This window comes from Pelecanus crispus, chromosome 1 (genome assembly GCF_030463565.1).
Source record: "Pelecanus crispus isolate bPelCri1 chromosome 1, bPelCri1.pri, whole genome shotgun sequence".
In the NCBI taxonomy this organism is placed as follows: Eukaryota; Metazoa; Chordata; class Aves; order Pelecaniformes; family Pelecanidae; genus Pelecanus; species Pelecanus crispus.
In genome coordinates this window covers 131,092,684-131,116,231 of record NC_134643.1, presented here as the reverse complement: position 1 = coordinate 131,116,231, position 23,548 = coordinate 131,092,684, and the positions used below count along the sequence as shown (strand labels likewise).

Sequence of the window (23,548 nt, the reverse complement as noted above, 5' to 3'; positions counted from 1 at the left end):
TACGTCGAGTACTCAAACACTTTACCAATATATGAACAGAAGGAAAGCAGGGAGAATGAATTTGGAGTGATACCAAAATTTAAAAATATGTATGATTTACTGACACTCCTTTCATATAAGGCATGTTAACAAGTAAGCTATCCTGCAGCTAAAACTGATGCATTACCTTAAAAAATCTGATTCAAAGGCAAAGAAGATTACACTGTTACAATGTATAATTCATGTTGTCAGCATGACATTTAATTTAATGAAGAGGCAAACACATTTTGCCTCCTCAGCAATTATTTTTTAAATCTGTAAGTCTCATACATGATAAAGATGATTGTGTAAATGACTGTATCAACAATTTACATGATTTCTCTCATAAAAGCTTCCCCAATATAAACATTTTCTTCAGTCCTTTTCAAGAAATTGGCACTTAAAGTATATGCATAATAATATATTTTGACTACATTAAAATTTTTTTGTAAGGAATAAAAATCAATCTGCCATAGTTCCAAAGTTTCCTGAATAGGCTTAAAATGCATCTCTAGTAATCTATCCTACTTTAGTGTTAAATAATGAGGTAGCACATTGTTCCAAAATTGTTCTGAATTACGTAAACCGTTTGCTACATGCTGTTTGGACTTCATTTTTTGTTTAGAGCTGTTTGGTAAAGCAGTACTTTCTGTCTTCCCTGGCTTGCTGGTTTTGCTTTTCTTTTGTGGAAGCTTATTACTATCATTTTTTCTTTTAACTTTTGCTTTTTCCTCTTCCTCTCCTTCTTCCTCCTCTCCCTCCTCCTCTTCTTCCTCCTCTCCCACATTCCCTTCCTCTTCTCCTTCTTCCCCCTCTGCCTCTTCCCCTTCCTGTTCCTCCTCTCCCTCTTCCCCTTCCTGTTCCTCCTCTCCCTCTTCCCCTTTTTCTTCTTCTCCCTCTTCCCCTTCTTCTTCCTCCCCTCCCTCTTCCTCCTCTACCTCTTCTTCCTCCACTCCCTCTTCTCCCTCTCCTTCTTCAACTCCCTCTTCTCCTTCCATTCCCTCTTCTCCCTCTCCTTCTTCAACTCCTTCTTCTTCCTCCCCTTCTTCCACTCCCTCTTCTTCTTCTTCCCCTTCCTCTTCTTCATTTTCCCACTCCTCTTCCTCCTTGTTTTCATCTTCTTCCCCCTCCTCCCCTTTTGCTTCTGCCTCTGTTCCTTCCTCTTCCTCCTCCTCCTCATCTTCTCTTTCCTCTTCCACTTCATCCTCCCCCTCTTCTCCTTCTTCCACTCCATCCTCCCCCACCTCCTTAGTCCTCCTATTTGCATCTTCCTCTTCCTGTTCTTCTTCAGATACCTCTTCTTCTTCCCTCCCTGCCAATGATTCTTCTAACTCCTCCTCTTCTCCCTCTTTGTCTTTTTCATTGCCCTTTTCTTTGTTCTCATCTTCATTTTCCTTTTCATCTTCTCCTTCCTCTTCTGCCTCTACCTCTTTTTCTTCCTCCCCCACTCTATCTTCACCTTCCTCACTCTCATCTCTTCCCTCACTTTTAACCTGTTCCACCTTTTCTTTTTCAGTGTCTTCCTCTTTTGCATACTCCTCCTCCTCCATATCCTTGTCTTCTCCCTCACTCAGCATTTCTTCCTCCATCAACCTGCCTTCCTCATCTCCTTGTTCTTTGCCATCTTCCTGATTAATCTCTTCAATCTCTACTGCACCCTCATTCTCACTGTCTCTTTCAGCCTGTGATTCCTCTCTCTCATTTTCTTCCTCATTATCTTTTTCCTCTTTGTCTTCATCTGTTTCTACTGAAACTTCATCTCTGTCTTTTTTAACCTGACTCTCTCCTTCTTCCTCCCCTTCCAGTTCACCTTCACTGTCAGCTGTTTTATCTAGTTTTTCTTTTTCACTTTCACCCTTTTCACTGCCTTCACTCTCCTGCTCTTGATTAGATTCCTCCTCATTCTTAATTTCTAACTGCCTGTCTTCATCAGATTTAGCTTCAGAGTTTGTTTCTTCTTCACTCAGACTTTCTACATCAGTCTCTTCTACATATTCTTTCTCATTGTTTGTAGTTTGCATCTCCTCAATCTCACTGTCGTCTTTTTTTATGTACATTTTTTTCACATTTTCTACTGTTTCCATTGCCTTCTGGATCTCTCTGTCTTCATAGTAGTCCTCTTCTTTTTCCCTACTCTTATGTACGTATTTTGCAAGATCATTACTACTTTCCTCAGATGAAGATGATGACATAGTAACAGATTTTTTTTTTAAAAATTGATCCTTTTTTTTAAAACCCCTCTGCTCTTCACTACTTTCTTCTCCTCTGACGCATATTCTTTCACATTTATCAGATTTTTCAACAACATTCTTTATTTTGTTTCGACTTTCTACTGCTTCTTGACTTCTTTGCTTTTTAACAGGACTGGATTTTTGTGCAATAAATGAATCAGTCTGGGGCAGATCCCTGGATGCAGAAGGAAGTACATCTATTTTAAGGGATAGCTTAGATTTAACAGCTTTTGACTTTTTATTGGAATAATTTGTTTTTTCAGTCAGAATTTGTTTTTCAGGGGGAATGTTATGAGTTACTTCCTCTCTGACAAATTCAGGATTTTCCACATATTCTTTTTCCCTTTTCACTAATCTGCATTTGTCCCTAGTCATTTGTTGAACACCACTTTTCAAAGTACTAACAATTTGTGCATGCTCAGATTTACCTTTCATTGTAGTTTTCTGGGCCACAGGCTTCCCTACAAAGGCACTACTTTTTTCTAAATCTTGTCCCAGTGACTCTGAAGGTGAAGACTGCTTTTGTAAAGAGCCCGAGTCTAATTTTGAGCCCTCCTTCATGAAATCAGAATCCTTGTTTTTCAGCCCACCCTTACCATGTCTTTTCAGTTTCACATTTTTATTGTTCTTCTATTCCACATGAGAAGCAGAAAATTAAAAAGAAAGAAGGAAAGCATTAAGGACAAATGACAGCAAAAGAAAAAGGTTACAAAAACATCTGAACAAGAAAAGAAACAATTTGTATGAGGGGACTAAAAGATAGCATAAAAGGTAGAGTCTTGCACATGAAATGAATTTACAAGTGCACATATTAGAAGAATGTAGCATTTGGTTGATGACAAATGCACTACTACTCCTTTTTCACTATCCAAGCATACAAAGTAAATGCAGGAAGAACTGTACAGCCAGTATCATGTCCCATAAGCTAGAGCACATGCAATCTGTGAGGCTGTGCAAACAGAAGGAAAGAACTACAGTTCTCTTGCACCTTCTTCCACCTTTCCCCTTGGGAAATCTTCTGATGCACTCACTGTTACACTTTTTCTAATAAGTCTGAAAATATGTTGTCTTTCTGCTTTAAATTCTACCCTTATTAAACAAACTCTGCAGAATACTTTTTTAAATATAAAATAAAATTATAATGAAATATATCAAAATGCTGAAATGCCGGGATCACTTTAGGAGTGAAATAGAAAGATAATACAAAAGTATTTTAATTTCATAATTAAAACCTGTGTCATTGCTCCTTCAAATATCCTCCATGGTGAATTTCTGTAAATAAAAGCTTTACTTACACTGTGTCCCAAAAGTCAATTAAAATATTTTAGTATCAACAAACCAGTAGAAATTTATGTTATCAGCGTAAGTTACAAAGTGTATATGATAGTCTTTTATTCCTTAAACTGGTATAGTATTATATACGCTCATCTCAAACTATGCTGGATATGAGGAGCTCTATGTGCATGCACAAATTCTGAATTCTGTCAGCTTCTTAGAATTTTACCTCATGGATATTCAGAAAATTAGCAAGAGGCGGCCTATAAAATTTGCCTAGCTTTTTTAAAACTCAAAGCAAAACAATGAAGTACAAGGATAATACAAGACATCAGTATAAGTATATGTGCATATATGTAATTAGTTACAGTACCTTTTGTTTTTGGAGTGGTGATAATTTTAAGGACTGGTCACTGGGATTCAATCTCATTGCATGTGTCTGTAAAGAATAAGATCTCTATTAATAAAATAACTATAGTTAATAGGGAAAGCAGCATCAAAGCCCAGTTCTACTAAACAGAGCTATTATAAGTTATATAGACATTTTAATATTATTGCACAGTCAGATTGAGACAAATGTGCATGATCACTCAACTCACCTATTTCACTTCCACTCCTTCACTTACTCTTAGAGAGAGAGAGAGTGGTAACCAGCTTAGATGTCAACATCTAAACCATCTGTAGAGACCGAAAGCTACATGCCCTCTCTCACAGCCCACCAGCAGATTTCAGATCCATCTTCCACTCATCGTGAAGTTGTGGCTACAACTTACTCCCTTATCATCACAACCTTCAACTTAACACCCAGTTTGATACCACAGCCTTTGAAAGAACATGTTCGAACAAACATTATAGAGCAGAAATTTTCATTGGAATCTAATGCCTTTATCTCTTCTGTATAAAGCAAAAAAAGAAAAGGCAAGGCAATGTAGAAAAATGCTACTAGCTGGGCAAGTATAGTGAGATTTTGGTCATCCCTTCCCATATACTCCAAATGACAAGATAATGTTCTCTGCTGCTGTTTGTTAACTGCTTATGGTTTAACCACCATATTCTTTTTCAACACAGTGAGCACAAACAGTTCTGGTTTCTGACTTCCAAGAATTTTTATCATCAATATGATATTAAAGGGTTTTCCTCCTCTTGTCACACTTGTAAATAAGATATACGTTGCCACAGTTTAGAAAAACTGAAACAACTATGCTGTAACAGATTATTTGCATTCAGATTCAAGAAGAGCAATTGTTTTTCTTTGTATTTCAACACGTTTGCCGGACAGAATTTTTCAAATTTACTGTTTCATTCTGGTAAATGTTTTCAAATTCATTCACAATGGGTACAAAACCAAAAAGGAGAAGAAAGTCTAGCCCAAAAAGTGCAATATGTTATAAGTAATGAAGGCCACGTTATGCATCATATCTGAAAACAATTTTTTTCTTGTAAATGAAAATAAAGTTTTAGAACTGTTAAATAAATGGTATGCACAGACTGTTAAATTATTAAGTACTGTTAATTACAAACAAGTAATAATTCCTGTAAACTGTGCAATCCCTCCAGCATAACTGACAACGTATCCTGAGCTGAGTCTACAGTGAATTACTCATTTTTTTCCATTCCATTGAAGTTAAAAAAAAGACAAAAAAACCCTCTCTTTCCAGTGCGCTGCATTAAGGTCAGGACATGCCCTGTCTGCTGAGAGAACAAAATGTTTTGGAAAGGTGTGCAAGTGATAGGGTGAACATATTTTTTAAATAAGAGAAATACGTGAGAACATGCTTGGGGATCACCAAATAATCCAAATGTCTGCATTTTGGTCTTCCCTTTAATATGATCCACCTGTACTAAAAAAGCTCTTCTTGGAACAGGATCAGACAGCTCTCTGCTTCATTTCCTGCAATTCTCTCTCTTAGAAATCATCAAGATGAGGAAGGTCAGAGATAGAGATCACCATGTGGCATCCAGCATCCTTCTCCATTTCTTTCTGATATCCAGAGCTAAAGCGTGGGGAGGGGCTACACTACTTGGACTGCTTCAATCAGATATTTCAACATTACTTGGAAACTGAAAACAAACTTTAGCATTGGATAATGATGATATGAAATGCATGCTCATTTAACAGTATGTCAGTACTTCTTGATGCCACATATGAGGTTCTGGGCTAGCTAGGAGTTCTTTACTAGAACGTGAAATATGATGTAGCTGCTTTGTTCTTCCGCTGCATAAAAACAATTGAATCACAGATTCATTAGTGGAATATATTACCATATTTAGGATGTCAGTTGTATCTCCAAGGTTTCTGTCATTATTTTCATTATCTGAATCATCTTCTGCAGAGCCTTCACCAGGCTTATCTTTTTGATGATTCTTTTCTTTAAGGTAAAAGAGGGGGAAGTAAACAAATACCATAGGAAAAAGCAATATATATCAAGCAGAACACCCTGTTAGATTACCTCTATTTTACTGACATAGGACTGAAGTCCTGAGATTACTCATTCCCCCAGCCTAAGACACAGCAGAAATACTTCTACCTCCTTTTCATCAGTATTAACATTAGCTCAGAAATCTGGGCTCAGTGCATTGTAGATCTTTGACCATTTTTGCAGGCTTTCAAAGCATAAATATTACAGGGGACAAAGCTTCTTTTGGATAATCTCTTTAATAATAGTGTACCAATTAGATGAAATTAGCTGCAGTCATATTACCTACATTGCACATTATCTGTGTAATGGATGGAGAGACAGTGAGTTAACTCCAATGCAGCATCATAAAAATGTACCTACATCACTTTCAGATTCACCTCAAGTTCACCAGGTATATGACCGGTTTCGTATGGCACAAAACCTGAGGTTTTAGGCCTCAGAAGACTCTAAAGGCAATTCAGATTTCACTGCATTGCTTTCCTGGAACCAGAAATGCTAAAGGACATGCTGGCAGCTTTACAAATAACCATCTTAATTCTAACTGAATTAATTACTTTCAAATTGGATTTGACTGTCCAATAAATCTGAGCTAACTTTTGCACAGAAGCACTGCATTCTGCACTCTTCCGCACTGCTCTTCCCAGGAAATCACACATGCCCAGGAACCCAGATGAAGTCCAGAACTGCTCTAGAGAATCTGTGCAAAAGTCCAGCACTGTATCAGTATCATTGTTATCCAGGCTCTTGCATTAGCTAGAATATTGCAAATACTTATTATCTTAGATATCAGAGTGAAGAGTACTTTTGCATTTCCAAGTGAAGAAGAAAGCTCCTATAAGAATTAGCAGACCTCTTTTCTTATCCTCTTGTAGGCCCTCCTGTATCTTTATGACTGTTCCTAAACAAATTTTTTTCTGCAATTCTTTTTTTTTTTTGTTTGTGAAAATGGAGAAAGTGGTTACTAATCTTACAGAATTTTTGTGAAGTCATATTTCTACAGGCTTGAGGAACCTCAGTACCATTCAGAAGTTGTTTTTCTTTCACTCAACCCTCCTCTAAATATTTAAGCCCATTTTCCAAACATGAACCAAGTATGACGCAATTTCTTATATGCATTTCCCAACTTTCACATCTGTATTCTGCCAGACCCTCTTGAGGTAAGACTGAACTTACACCTTCTTTCATGTTCAAACTGAGCATTTGTTTATGAATGATGAGAGCCAAACTACACACTTCTCAGAAAACAGCAACAAAATGTGGGGACACTTCACCTTTTTCATGGTCTCTATGCTTCACAGGTTCAGCTTTAGGAAGACTTGTTGCAGAAAAACAGAGTGGACTAGTGTTGCTAGTCACAGGCAATGAAGATTTTAAGAAGCTTTCTCCCAGTGGAGGCAGAGTTCGTGCCATTCGAATAAACTGTTCTGGTGACTTTTCCTTTAGAAGGTTAAAAAAAAATTATTGAGAATAAGAGTAGAAGAATAAAATGTAAGCAACCTCTCATACTTAACCGTGTTTTCCTTTAGTTGACGATACAGTGTTGTAACTTTGTATGCAAAGCATAAACAAAATTTCTTGAATATTTTAATTATTATAAAAAGTCGAGAGATACAGTGGGATTTTTTAGGTCATTTCTGCACAATAATCTCAAGCAGTCTTAAATGTAGACAAAGGATAAAAAGAATTCTTATTTTTATTTAAAATGAAAATACTAGTTTCTCAAATAATACCAAGTAACTTAATCCACAGCATCAATATATTTTTACAAAATAAATGTGGTTTTGTGATAGAGTTAGTTTTCAGGCAGGTAAGTGAAATGATCCAACTCATTGTGCTGCTAAAGAAATCATATGGAACGTGTAGCGGAGGTAAAGGAGAAGAAACTACTTTTTTAAGTAGCTACAGGATCTGAGGATCATTTTAAGCTGATTGTGAAACCTCCCCCTTTGATATTTTATAAACTATGAACTTGTTTCATCTATTCAGAGACTCAGACTCAAACACCAAAAAGAGTCAGGTTCTTGCTCTTTTTTTTAATATTTCTAAGATATTTTTAAAAATGCAAAGGAACAGGCTCTACATTTTAGAATAAAAAAAATACAAACCCAATTTGAGTCTTTTTTCACAGAAATAAACAAATAAAATCCAACCAATACCTATCTTTTACCTGCATCAATTTTGGGACCAGGGTAGATATTCACTCTTCTTTTTAATACATTAAAATTAAACACTTATTTTAAGGAGATATATTTATCTTCTGGGTATATGCTGTGATTTTGGTTTTAAAAGTTTTGTTTCCTAAAACAAGTATGGCAACTCTAAACAGCTCTGAATTTACCCTCTCTCGACGTCGCATTCGTGCTGATGTTAGTTGTAAGGTGTTTGTTAGTAGTGAGTCTCCACTCATTTTAGAGATAGTAGCAGTCAAACAGCTCTCATATAAATCTTCTGAGTGTATTTCTTCAGATTCTTTAGGTCTTGGAGCAGCAAAAACTAGCATGTGACAACCACCACAAGCAACCTACAGCACCAAAAAAGGTCTGCTTATTTCATGTGCAAGTATCAGTACAAGGATCTAATTTTCTTACAATCATCTCTTAGGGACTTGGATTGTAAGAAAAACAGAGATGTTAAATCGCTTCAAATTTAGCTCCTAATGACATTAGCAAGATAAAAGTATATAATTACAATTTTTAATGACTAGTGATCTATGTTCATTTCTTCTTAAATACAACATAGTTGTATTGAGCAGAACAGAAGATAGGTCTGTCATATTATTGATACAGAAGAAAGCAAAAATATTTCCACTGAATTTAAAGGGATTGGAACTAATTATTTTGATGCAAGTCAAATGTGGGCAATACTGATAACTTCAGTGATACAAACCTAGATATTTTATCACAAAATCCACATGTAAATATAATGCAAAGTCCTATACCCTCCAATGGACAAAGTATAATTACATAAAGATCAGAGGTTTCACTTTCTAAAAAGTTTAAATCCCTTACCACTTCTGATAAGACTTCCTTAAACTCTAAGTCTAGTAAACAAACAGAAGTGAGCCACAGACTTTTGTCTCAAATTTTGCTCAATCCTGAGTCACGTTTGCACTTTTGATACTGGCAATTCTGTGATATTTATTTCTTAAACGCCTCAGGAAACAGATGAAAACAATGCCCTTAAAAGAAAACAGTACTTCTCCTTTCTCATCCCATTTGGATTCAAAAAAGCAATTCCTCAAATTTTCTTAAGATTTAATAAATATCCCACTGTAAAATTAATTGTTAAAATTAAAAAGATGTTTTCAGAACAGATATGAGTTTCCCCCCTACTGCCACCAATCCGAGAGCAAAAAACATTTAATTTTACAGGCTACTACCAGCTCTATAAACCAAAACACTACAGCACACCACTACTGAATAAAACCCTAAAAAGCAGTCTATATGTGTAGTCCAAACCAAGTACATTCTAAACTAAATGAAGTGTGATAAGTAAATATAATTTCCCTTTTCTTTCAATTTGTGTTGTCTACTAATTAAATGTTGTAGAAAAAAATAATTCTATAATGAGATTTCAACTCTTATTAGTAACATGTTTCATAAAAATATAAACAAACAAAAGTTTTACCAAAAGGACTGTGAACCTCAAGAAATTATAACACAGAGCGGGATCAAACTGATTTGTAAAATTCTCTTCTCCGAGTCCTAACTTGCCGTGTCGCCCATCTCCAAAAGTAAACATGAGGCCGTTCTCTGTATATAGGAAAAAAAGGATGTTATTAATAACAAAGATTCAGTACAAAACCAGGACAAAACCATTACAAACCAAGTAACAGGCCATGCAAGTAAAGAATATTTCTCTTCCAAAAGCAAAACCTGAAAAATTATTTTCAGATTTTCAACAGATGAATATGATCCAAAAATATATATATATTTTCAGACAAAGTACTGTCGGAGATTAGAGTTAGTCTAGACAATTTTGGGGAAAAAAAAACCCCAACAACAAAACACTAAGATTGAAATTGTAGAGCAAAACAAAGGCTTCTAAACAAGAATCCTTGTTAGCAAGATGTGTCTATGAGGTTACAATTCCCCAGGAGATACCATGTACAGAACTACGCATGGCATGGCTGTGAATCAGAAATTTCTAATATCAAACCTGGCTTTCTCACTAGCTCACTTAACCTTTAGAACTAGTAAGTCTGCATATATTGTCTTCTACTGCTCATTTTATAAAGAAAGCTTTTACAGCATAATAGTCAGTCACTGGAAGTGCGTTTCAGAATTTTTCACTTACATACCTGCAATTACAGCAGTATGATTTTCCCCACATGTAATGTTGCATATTTTATGCCTCCTCAAGTGTTTCACAGACTTCGGTACTGAAGTTTCAAAAATAAAAGTACCATGTCCCAGCTGCCCATATTGTCCAAGTCCAAAAGTATATACATCTGTCTCTGAAAACGTACAGGCAAAGTTAGCAACAAATATGCTGATATATACATTACAACCTGCTTTCTATTACTCAAGTGAACATCAAATGACATCAGTCTCAAAAAGCAATGTTTTATTAATTAAAAAATGTACCAACTAATTAATTACATTCATCAGTTAAGATCAAAATAAAAACAAAAAAACCAGGCAATGAAGCACTAAAATACATACAGAAAATAATTTTGAATGGTTCAATATGCAATATATTTTCTAACATAACTGCAAAATAATCCACTGATCACATGTACACAAAATATCAGCTAACAAAAAATTTATGGGAGTTTACATACTGCAATTAATTCAAGACCACAATGTTTACATATATGTGCATTTCCAAGTACAATAGTCTCAACTTAATTTCTGGTTACCTGAATGTACACTGTATGACCCTAAATTTAATAGACTAGACCTCTTCAAACCAACACTAATTTGTGTGTAAGTGGAGACTGGAACAGTAACAGAATAGGTTTCAGTATTCTGTTAGGCTACCAAATCAGCCCTGCATTACATACAGAGAACACTATAATTGTGTTATCTTGTGACAGAATAATCATCTTTCCACATTTATATTTTGTCCATTTAATGGATTGTCTGTGCCAGGAAAAAGAATGAGAGCTTCTCCAAAGCAATAAAGATTCTTTGTGTGTCCATCCCTGGCACCCCATCACAACAGGGGAAGACTGTAAAGCTTGGAAATCTTCATGAGGTCATGCTTGAAAAGGGAAATTCAAAGACTAAGTATTTTTGGGAAAAGGAGGAGTTTTCCTGGAATTTTACTCTCTGCCCCTTTTTTTTCCGCATGTAGGCAACAAAGAAAAAGCTACAGAAGTACTAATTAGGACTTGAAAAACTGTTACAAAAACCTGTGAAAGATTGGGAAGGACAAAAAATATTCTATGTCAAGTAAAAAGAACTGCGACTTGGGAGCAATATATTGTTACATCATTGTCATGAACATGGTGCAGAGCATGCCTGCTCCTGCTGCGCAGATGCCATCAGGTCAAAAATCTCACCGCTTTCAAAAGCCAGAGAGGAATGGCTATCCACAGCTGAATGTGTGCAAATCGACAGAGAACCTTTGCTTGTTGAGCACGTCTTTGTGTCAAGGAAACAAGGTCACTGGAATAGCAAAGTAAGTTTCAGTGCCACAGAAGTAGTTTATACTGTGCAACCAAATTCTCAGAGCAGCCGCAAACTGGAGAAATATTAAAAACAAATTATGTTACCATTCCCCCAATGTAATCCTTCACTACTGTCCGGGAACAAGAAAGCAGAGAACAGACCAGATTCCATATTACTACCATAGTACACTTAGTAATTTATCTTGAACTTTCCAATTTCAAAGGAACCATGCTGAAACACTCTAACACTACATATGGAAATGTTCTTTCTAGGAAAGGGTTTGCCCTTTCTGTCCCTTTAAAATTGTTCCATGTTAAGATGTTATGAATTCACACCATAAAAAACCCCCAGTGATTTCACACTTTTTCCAATTGTACATGAAAAATATTTAGGAAAGCTGTTTTCTACTGAATGTAATAGTAAAGCTCCCTCTGCTGGAAATTGCAGTGCAAGAGAGCAACATCTTCTCGGGTTCTTTAAAAGTAAATCGAGAAGTAAGAATTTTTCTGTGACATTTAGACTTTCTGGATAAGAATCAAGAAACTGCTCCTGAAAGACAGGAGCTTTCTCTAAGCGAGCCAAAGTCTCATCTTCATTTTAGTATTTTAGCTCTCTCAGTATGGCTTATTCCATAAATGCTGCTTAAAAGTACTGCATTTGTGTTAACATTTTTTTGGAAACTGGTAGATCTTGCCATTTTCAAACTATGTGGTTTTATCTGATTAACATAATTATTTTGAATGAAGTTGGAGTTTTTTCGTATTATCTTTAATCCTACCTTGAAACATGCAATACCTTTTTCATAAAACAAGTTAGATCTCCAAAGGCATTTGTGTTCAGAGGGAGATGTTCTCAAATGCTAACTTTAGAAGTACAGGAACTTATTTTCTTTCCCCAATTTCTACTGACAATGAGGAGAACAGGGCAATCCAAAACCAGGTTAGAGTGCCTTTATAAGAAGAATGATTTTTCCTACTGCCCTTATAGACCAGGGACACCTAAATTTTGCTCCTCCTAAAATTCGCTTGGAAGACAAAAACCTTGCACCTATCTTAAATGATTCACCACTCTGGTGCAGAAGTGAGGCCAAACCTCAGTAATAATCCCATTTAGCAGAAATTAGGTATTTCCTCCTACCTGTCATTGTAAGTACATGGAAAGTCGATGGCAAAGCAGCCTCACAGACTTAGTGATAAAATGACAGAGGTGAATTTCATCACTCTGAACTTGAATGTGCCTACAGCATGAATCTGAAAGGGGATACCGCCTTACTGTCACCTTCTTCTTATTGTCCTCAGTCCCAGTAAGGATATGGTTGGATGAAACAAACAAAATGCACTGCCAGCAAACGGGTAGATTTTCCTCTCCCATTCTCTCTCTTCAGTCCTCACTTACACTGTCTCTGCTGTCCATTTGGCTATGTGGTGAGCCAGCTCAGCTCAGGTTTTGGAGGGGTTTTGCTGGTATAGGTTCCTGTGGAATGGTCAAGGCAGCAGTAAAGTGGTACAAGGGCAAAAGAAAGCTGTATGGCCACAGCAACACGAGGGAAGCAGCACTGCCTCCAATGCATCAGTGAATCACAAGGAAGGCTCAGCCTTATTAACAGCACCCAGACGAAACAGAACACAAGTCCTGTCTTGGCCTCGAGGAAGGAACCGCTGCCTCCACAGCAGCAGCCCATGAGAAGGGCCCTTGAAGGATGAAGAGAAATGGTTTCAGAGCTTGCACAGAAGCCAATGGCTTCACTGTTCCAAGTGACCTCCAGCACTTGAGTGCTGGGACTGCTTCTCCTTTACTTCCTACATTTTCTTGTTTGGAATAACAGGGATATTTTCCTGTAACTGTGTATCTTCCACCTTTGCAGGCATCTTCTGGAGTGCATAATAGTTCTTTAATCTCCACCACCATTATCACTACAAATAAAATAGTCCTAGGCAAAAATCTACACAGCTTTCAGATTTTTTTTAACACATGCTATTTGCTGAAAGAACTGAGTGAGGTCCTAGAGTGTATTTAAGATTCATGCATTCCTTGCTATATACTTAAGGCTATAGACAAAGTTAAAAATCCACAGAAGAAAAGCAGACACAGACAGGTATGCTTATATCTCTCCACATAGATTCATTTCCCTTGAACATTGTTAATATTATTATTATTATTATTACTACTACTACTACTACTACCACCACCACCACCACTATTGTGCCAATGGGACAACAGCTTTATTTTTAAACAGCTTATGCTGAAAAATGTTACTATAAAAATCAGCTGTCAACACAATACTCAGTTTTACGAGAGCTAGTAATTGGATTTGGGGATTTCAGAATAAATAGTATACAGACTATGAAGAATGGTTTGAAAAATCTAGATAATCCTATAGGGTTTCAACAGTCAGTTCTGTCATGAAAGGTAGAGCTTCTTCATCCTTTTGTTCTCTGTCAAAAGGGTATCTTGACTTTCTTTTCTTTTTTAAAAGACCTTAAGACAGAAGATGAAAAATCCAACATTTTACATACTAACGCACTAATGTGCTGTATTGTTATGTCAAATGATCTATTCTCGAAGGAGTGCTTCACTTTTTCCTTTGAAGAGATATCTGTGCTTTCCTTCCCTTCAGAGAATAAAAGGAGGTAATATATCTTTTTATAGAGAGGATTATTCCCAGAGGATCTGTCATCATCTGAAAAAATGGAAGATATTAAGGCCACTCCCAATCATCTGTTTCTTCTCCAACTTCTAGATGCACAAGTTATTGTTATTCTACTTTTTTAAAAGCTTTATTGAAAAAGTACGCAAATTGGGATTGCTGCGCTCTCATATTTCCATTGAAAGTGACAATACCAACAGCTTTCATTTTCAGCAGGAAGCATTTGCAAGCACTGTGGGTAGTGGATGCATTTTTTTTAGTCTCTAAGAGAAATCATCTGGGATGAGGATATTATCTTCTTGAAGTGGCTGATAGACTGTCATGAAATGAATAGGTTTGTGCTGCTACCGTGAGAGAAGGCTTTTGCATGACAGAATTTTTAACTGTGATTCTGTTTATTCTCTAGAACAACTGCAAATATTAAAGGCAGAAGTAACAATACGAGTTGTAAAGAAGATGGTTTCCGATACCATATTCAACATTTCTAAAACCTTGAATCCTTAAAAAGTTTTTTTCCAAATCATTGCTCTCAATAGTTTAATTTTTTGTTCTCTGGTTAAAAAATTGAGTTTCCCATTTTGGAGTTTCAGAGAAAGAAAATTAATTATTTTAATATACACTTTCTACCATTTACTCTGATACTTGCTGGAGAGATTCCAAACAGTCTGATTTAATAACCCAGATAACAGTGGTTCTTACCATACAAAATTGCCTATAGAATAGATAAGACAGTCATAAAAAAGAAATCAAATGAAGTGCTTTGGAATAGACTAATTATGTATGAGAGTCAGGAAGAAACTTCCCTCGTACTCAGTAAGATAACTGGATTATGCTTTCTTCTAATTTGATAAACCCTAAGTAGAACTGATGACAAGAAATGAGCCAAGATGTGCAACAGTTTCTCCATATGACATTTTCTCCTACCCTATTCCTATGTTAAATGTGATACTTGAAACGGGGGAATATACTATAGTCAGACACTCACTTCTTATTTTTTAAGACTGAAACGACACACCCTGAAAAACTAGAAATACCCTGAAAAGATGAAAACTGCATCAGTATATATTTTGTTACTAAAGCCAAGCAGCACCCATTTTCACAGAAGATGATACATGAAATTCAGAATCGCTTCAAAATTGTACTACTTTCTTAATTTAGGAAAATGAGCTTAAAAGAGGTATAAATGTTTCTACTCCTCTTTAAAGATATATCCCTGTCAGAATTCTCAATTTGTGGTCACGTCACTTCATCTCAAGATGCAATATAAACTTCAGTACTGGTTTCAAGTTAAGTTTGTGGTGCAAAGCCTATAATGCATGTATGCTATGTTCACTTCTGAAATGATTAGTGTCCAAATCTGTCTCTTTTCCCAATTTTTTTGCCAAATTTTGCTTTGAGTCAGAAAAATTTCTATAGGTCAACACACCTGACGAAGTATCTTTCATTTGAGACAGTACTTCCATTATCCTCTACTCTTTTGTTCAAAGTGTCTTAGGCACAAGTTCATAGCTGTAGCCTATTTAATAACAGCTGAATGACATTAAAAAACATCTATCTGACCTTCCACTTCTATCACAACAACTATTAATCTTTAGGAAAATGTATTTTGTTGGAGGATATTGTTTTCCTCTTCTCTTGACTCAACTGGATCTTCTGGCACTCAACACTTTGATCATTGACTGCCAGCTAAGCCAGCACTGAATTTCTTATTTGCCTTCTACCACAAAATCTATTTCCATAGGCAAGTAAATCTTACATACTAAGACACTGACTTACTATGGTGTTTTCTTCACTGTATTTGCTTTTTGGCATTTATATTTTGCCTCTTTGTTCTAGCTCTTGTATAGACTTCACTATAATGCTGACATCATCTAGGTCTACAACTTCCTACTAAATCTCTGTAACAGTCATTTGTTATAATGAAATTTTATCACATGAAATACCATTAAACCAAAATATCTACTGGTTGGCTTCAGATTTATAGTTAAAAAAATGATCAGTAATGATAATCTAATTCTTTCTTCAGCACTTCACTTTATAACCCATAAAATACTATTACAATTTATACATTTGCTGGCCCCAAATTTATGGTAATTTTTTTTCCTAATAATGATAATCTGATTGCATGTAAAGAAATTTATTTTATGAGATAGAATACTGCCAGGGTAAGACTGTATGTTGGTGGAAGAAGAGAGACAAAGGCATTGAAATGTAGACAAATGTTTGTATTATTTCCTGGATTGGCTACTGTTATTTCCTCTTCGCAGTTTTCCTAAAGAATTTTTAACTGACCCAGAATCTGGCAGCTTGACTCGTCAGTACACATAACCTTCCCCAGCCCATCACTTCCACCTTTACTCTCTCCAGGGGCTTGCAGTAAAATATCACATCATATTACTCACAATTTCAGTTAGATTTTCAATTTATATTTTAGAAATTTTGGTTACATAATCTTGAAAGCACTCCACCACATTTACAAAAGATGACTTCAGCATTTTCAAAATACAGATTTAAGGACCGATATACACCCTACTTGTTTTTATAGTTTTTGTGTTTTGGTAGGAGATTAATTGCAGGCATATTATACAGCTGTGGAATTCATTACAAGCCAAAGCTGATGTTTTTTAAACCATCTGTGGGCTAAGTCAAACTCCCCTTTCCTGCTTCTATACTACTATAGTTCAGGACAGAACTCTTTGAAATAGCAAGCTAGCAATATTTTGCATATATCTCTTTGAAAAGCTAATTTACCATTGGCACACAACTATTTAATAGTACAGTAATATACACCGTATTTCATCTGCCAAGTACTACTACACATACAACCCTGTGAACTAATATGAAACAGTTTTATTTGCTGATTTTTATAACTTGTACGATATGTTGAATGTCTATATCTGTACTAGTTTTATATGTATGCTAAAGATTCTGCTCAAAGTCACAGGCCAATTCTGTATCACAAGAGATATTTGATCCATTTAGGCATCCAGTAGATTGTACATCTCCATCACTATTAACAGACAGCTACTTGAAAAGTGACTTCCTGAATGCCTTCCTAAATATTCAGGGTCATTTAAATTTACTACAGAATGGAAGCTTTCCTCTAAAATTTCTCCCACCACACCAATACCACTTTCAAGCTCCTCAGAGGAAAGAAACATCAATCATATGTGTTGTACTAGGAGGTGCTGGCTTGTTACAATTCCAGTAAGAACGGCACTCAGACTCTGTAAAGTATCTCTTAAAATGCTATTTATTGGACCTAAGCCTATAAATAAAAAGAAGATAGTATCAGTAATCTCATATCCCTTCAGATGCTGGGAATCCTGAGCTGTGTGGAACTGAACAGGTCTCCAGCCATGCACAACATGCTATGCAGATCCCATCCGTGGAACGTTTCCCAATTTTGGTCATTTGAGCTCTTACAGGATTTTCTTACAAGCAAAACAACTCTATTTGTCATTTATGCTGTCAAATAAAAAGGACATTCACATGGCAACTTGCTGCTGAAGTTTTAGATAAAGGCAAGGACACGCAAGTAGTGTAACCACTGGTACCAAGCAGGAGCTGCCTACAGGCTCCTCTGTTACAATTAGCTGGCAAAGTTTATCCTGCAGCAAAGGGATGTGCGCAACACAGGCCTGAACATCAAACTATATGCACGGCACAGCACATGTCTGTGCTTAGGTTAACTGTTACGAGGATTTCTATCTCCTTGATGTACAATGGTCTTCCAGTTAGGGTCACTACAGCATCTTACATTTCAGTGCGATGTAAATTCTTTAAAGTAAATTGAGTTTACTGATTAAGTTATAGGGCTGTAAAAAAAGTCACTTAAATTGCATACCTGTCAGCACCACTGTGTGTTCTCCACCACAAGCAACCTTATTAACCTTTTCCATAATTCCCAGTACAGGCTGTGGGACTCTATTGTTCTTCAGCTGTTCAGGCAATAATCCCAGTTTCCCATTCTCAGGTTCTCCAAAAGTATAGAGCTCACCATCTCCTGCGAAAATACAGAACAGAGCAGGATTTCCAGTATGCACTCAGAAGCAAGGATGGGTTGTCAAGACTGCTGCAGATACAAATCAGTAAGATACAAAAGTGTATGAACATTACGGGATAATTGAACATACTTGTATGATGTCCAAACAGCTGTGCAAAGCATTCTACTTTGACAGGACAAAAAGGGGCTAAATTTTAGCCCCCTCCAAGATGAGAACTGCAATATTTAGCCTGCAAGGGAAGGGAAGCCAAGGGAAAACCAAAACTATATACATCCTGCTTCTGAGAGGATATAATTCCCTCTGTAATCAGTATTTATGTCAAATGCAGTTGCTTGTAAGAATCTCAGTTAAAACAGAAAAGTATTTTGCATCAAATTTTGTTATAAAATCCACACTTTCTTCTTGTAAAATATAGAGAAAAAGAAAAAAGCAGAGTAAATGACATGAAACTGTGTGTGGTCTGGACAGCAAGAAAATAGCTACATATTCAACAACAGGAATACAGAAGTGGTTCCATATCAATCAATCCACCAGAATTAAGCTAAAAAAAAAATACCGAGAGGTCTTTACAGATCTATTCCTGTAACATCTTTCTGATCTGCTACATAATCACACAAGAAGACCCTTCTCATTTACCCAGACTTTTTAAGAATGCAGTTCAAAAACTGTTCAATCCCAAATTTGGGTATTTCATTTTACTTTCAAGTTTCCTTTGTTTTATCTTTTCCAATCACTCCCTTTGCTTTTTCACTGCTATGTAAATATGAATTACCATTCAAGACAGCATTCTTCTACCATAGTTAAAAATGGAACATGTAAAATGTACTTTCTATTGCTATATTTACAATTTATCTACATTTATCTACATCTTTTACACTTATCTACATTTTACATTTATCTACATATTTTTTTTACAATTTATTTACATCTGCCTTTCTGATTTTCTGTGCTAAGGGGCCCCCAACTATTCCAATAGGTCTGAGTGAGGTTTAGGTAGAAAGCGTTTCCTTACTGCCAGGAAAGCTTCAAGTTAATAGCTGAGTGTTCTCCGCTCCTGAAAAAGATTATCTGTGGAGTAGTGTCCTCATAGCAAATTGTGACCCACAATCTGAATTTGAAATTACTTACTGAAAAAATCATCATACACTCTTATGTAAGAAAAAGCTTGGGTTTTAATCCCAGTTGGATATAACAAAGCACAAGGATAAACAAAACTCTCTCACATGGAGCTAGTCCAAGACAAAGAAATGTTTAAACTAGCCTAGGAGCTGCCTGCTAAAGGAAATTTGAAGAGATAGCTACAGTTACATAATCAACATAATAACAAACCCCAAACGTATACTCCATCATGAAAGCTCAGTCATCAGAAGCACCCATCTACAATATCTTTTGGAAACATGCAGATTTGTACTTCAGTACAAAATGCACTTTTACTTTCAGAGGGATACATTTAGTGTTTTCAGAAGGACACATTTAGTGTTCACAAATTTACTTTTACAGCATTTAGAGGCATTACTATTGCGTGATGCACAAGTATCTGAGAGATTCTTATTCAAAAGCTATGAATTCCTTGCCAAGATGAAAGTTGGGTTAATCTTAGAAACGCTGGTCTTTCCCCACACACAGTGAAAACAGATGAGCTCAAAGAAAGTTTCAAAGCTGAAGCCTTAATTAGGTGTTCAGAATTGACCATTAGAGAAGTCCATCCCTCTCTCCACTGAACATAGGCAGAGCATAAGAAAACAAGCTTATTTCTAGTTTTCTGTTATCCTTTGTGGATATTCTTCCATTTGCATAGCTGCTACATTTGTTGCTTTTTCCTTGCACTTTGTCAGCCGCAACTTAAAATTTGGAAATTTAAGGACAATAGCAATGACCAAAAAAATAAGACTACACAGAAATAGGAAATATGGAAGAGCTAAAAGTAAACCTATGAATAAAAATGTAATGTGGAAAAAATGAAGCTACGTATGCATTCTAAAAAGCAAATGAGAGTAGTCAAATTATTAAAACCAAGTTAATAAAAATTTAAGGATATGATTCAAAATTAACTGAGGTTTATTAAAACTTGGGCGTACCAAGCCAATACAGGAAAGGAATTTTATCTTTTTGAATTTTTAATTCTGATGCTGAGAAAGTCAAAACTGGTGTCAGTAAGAAATGCATCATTTTTATTGAATCTTCCTAAGCTTTACTCCAGCAATACATTCATTTAAAAATTCCTTTTGCATGAATGAAAACTGAGCGAGAATTTCAGGCTGCAAAACCACATCTTTGTTTTGTGTAACTATGGGACAACTAGTTAGTAATACATTTTCATTTAAGTCATCTGGTAAATCCAATAGATAAACCAGATTAAAAATGTTTTTCCTGGAAAACCTTTTTGCCAGTGATATATATATTTTTTTTCTTTGTGGCACTTGGCTCTTGATTACTTTGTGACTACAGTGACTACAGCAGTGGGTGCATAGAACAGAGGAGCACAGACTGCTTTTCCCAGGACCCTCTGATTCATTCTGAAAACCCTTAAACTGCTATACCTTTTAATAAAGCAGAGCTTCTCCTCCCATCCTCTCAGAGGAAGTAATTCTGGAGCAGTTATGCTGATCTGTGATGTATGTTACCTTTGGTATCAACAGTCCACAATAAGCAAGAAAAAAAGGTCTAAATAATGATCTATTTTCTTCAAAGGAAGCCTGAGGATAGGTTATCAATGAATTTTCACTATAGAGAGAATCTGAAGTATGTGTCTTATTTTATGGTAAAGTTTATTAAGGACAAAAACAAAACAGAGGTTATGCATTTTTTGATACCTCAGCTTCAAATTAATTTAAATGCATACATTTATCAATTAACTTAAAAATTCTGAAAAAAAGGCATATTCAAAGAGCAAAAACTGTAGAAAGGACTTTTTTTCATAAAAGCCAAATTCCTGCTTTAAATGGAAAATGGGTCCTAAGCCTCAACATGAAGTTGCAACCCAGCACTTCCACCAAAGATTCAGAACCTAACTTTGATGGCACAATATTTATTTGTAAAGCTTACAAGACCTAAGAAATTTAGCCTCTGCCTTAGTCAAAGAAAACCCAGACTATTTTATATGGTTTCTATATTTTCCAAGATCGCTTCTGCCTCTCACAATGGCACAGATTCTTCAGGTACCATGCTCCTGGGCCACTAAAGCTAGCAACTGGACTTACTATCTTTACTGAATGCTCTAACTGCACAGGGAGGCAATCAGGGAATGACAATAATACAATCTTACTCAATGTCAATCTTCCTGCATGAGTAGCCACCCACAATCTAGTCACAGAACTACATTCTCTTCAGCAAGACAAAGAAACAGGATAGCAGCTGTATTTCCCAAGTATCACCATCAGAGGTGTAACCCCATCCTCCCAGCTGTCATTTTTTCTATCATTTTGACATTTCCTTTCCTGCACACGCAAACTACACCAATAATATTATAACACTTCATTTACCTGCATGTATCTGTGCAGAAATACCTTCGTTGCATTCTTCTACACTTCTTTTCTAAGAGGTGTTTTGCAGTCATTTCAATCTGTTTGTGTTTTTTAAGAAACAGCAAATGATCTCAGCTGCAGAAAAGTATATTTCATTTCATTGCTGAACTATGGACTGTGTTTAGGCTCCTCTGTTCAGTTTGTTTTTCTGTTTTAATTCTGATCTTTATTCTCATACCTCTGTGCAGAAATACTCTGAACAGGCTGATACTTTGCAGTTATTTGCAGCAGCATCAATTTTCTATTCTAAAACAGTAGCCCAATTAACAACAAAAAAACCAACTGCAGTGTGAGGCTTTCTGTAACCAAAACTTTCCATTGATAAAAAACAGATTTTACTAGGGATTCTAAGTGAAAAGAAAGAAAAAAAAAAAAACCACAGCAGCAAAAAGAACCCTGTATTTTTGGAAGGTAAGTATTGTTTTAATGCTCTTGGATCTGCCATGTATTTCTAGAAACAAGCTGATAAACCCCCAAAAGCACTTGGGAGTTAACCGCTTAGGCAGTTCTCTTTGAAGAGACCGGCACTCCTTTTTAAACACTACTGCACTGCAAATATTAATCCAATCACAATCTAATTAATAGGATTAGAGATTCAAATGGCCAAGCTTCTACTGACTTCCCAACCTAATCGTTTATTACATTTTTTCAACTTAATAATCCAGCTAACAAAGATAAACCCATTTATTAAAGCTATTTTTGAATACATTACACACCCCTTTAAGGCAAATAGTAGTCTAAAAATTATGAAGAATAGCTATCAAGCATAAAAAGAATCCAGTCAAACCCAGATAAATTTTGAGTACAGTATGTGTGCAGTACATCTGCATTTAAGGACATTCTGTTCACAATGGAACGTGGTTATTTCATTTTCTCCTCTCATATGAGTCACATTCTCACATGTTGAACTTTCCCTATGTGGGACATTTTCTGTATCACTAAACTTAAGGTCACAGGAGCATGTCAAGGAAATGGGCAAGTGAATGGAAAACTATCTTTGCCCCTCAAAGGCAAATGCACATACTGTAGATGAGAGAAGATATGCGACCTGGCTGGTGGCAAATGAGGGCAGTAGACAGAAGAATTGGATCACTCTATGATCGCTTCAAATAAATGAAGAAAAAAAAAGTATTTATTCAAGACCAAATTGGTTGAAACCACCTCAAATGCTGAATCTCTGAACACGGAAGTGTTTGTGGAATGGATAATCTTTAAAACTGGTCCTTAAAAATAATGCCAAAGTACATTAAAAAAAGGAATTCAAGGAACCCGCAAAGCTCTCTATGAAAAGACATCTTCTCAGTGAGAATCTGTCTTGACCTTGCTTATAGTAACAGTTCAGGCAGAGGAAACACCAGACAAGGTCTAATATATTCAATTCCTTTCTGGCTCCATGAATGTAATTCTGCTTTAGACACCAGAGTAGTGGTTAGATACGTGGGCTTTTCCTGCTCTCCATCTCTTCCAGTAGACAAATGAGGTATATATGCTTGCCAAGCTTAATGCTTTCTGAAAAACTGTCCCCTCTTGAGTGTGGTCAAAGACTAGTCAAGTAAAAAGCTGTATATGGACTCAAAATTGTTACTATGCTTTTTTAGCTCTTTCTTTCTCTATTGCTTTGTTTGAGACATACCTGTAATATGGGGACCTAAAGCCCCAAGTCTGCAAAAAGAAAGGAATGGGAACAGATACTGGGAGAAAGCCCTAAAGAAGGCTGGAAACTATAAACTAAAAACTTCTTTGCAGTGGAACTCTTTGAGGAATGCAAAGTGAGAGGAAAAGGGAGCAAACAATCCTCTTTCAAACATGAA

The 23,548-nt window shown here is 36.1% G+C and overlaps 1 protein-coding gene across 1 annotated transcript in view; it reads right to left on the bottom strand.

The window, feature by feature from the left end:
• Nucleotides 1–542: 542 nt before the first annotated feature.
• The window catches only part of RPGR (retinitis pigmentosa GTPase regulator), a 42,966-nt gene continuing 19,960 nt past the window's right edge, over nucleotides 543–23,548 (bottom strand). Inside the window, 10 exon segments of the mRNA XM_075721307.1 lie at nucleotides 543–2,879; nucleotides 3,238–3,252; nucleotides 3,255–3,293; nucleotides 3,898–3,963; nucleotides 5,787–5,893; nucleotides 7,216–7,381; nucleotides 8,283–8,465; nucleotides 9,572–9,696; nucleotides 10,245–10,400; nucleotides 18,054–18,212. Coding sequence (XP_075577422.1) covers nucleotides 543–2,879; nucleotides 3,238–3,252; nucleotides 3,255–3,293; nucleotides 3,898–3,963; nucleotides 5,787–5,893; nucleotides 7,216–7,381; nucleotides 8,283–8,465; nucleotides 9,572–9,696; nucleotides 10,245–10,400; nucleotides 18,054–18,212 — 3,353 coding nt within the window.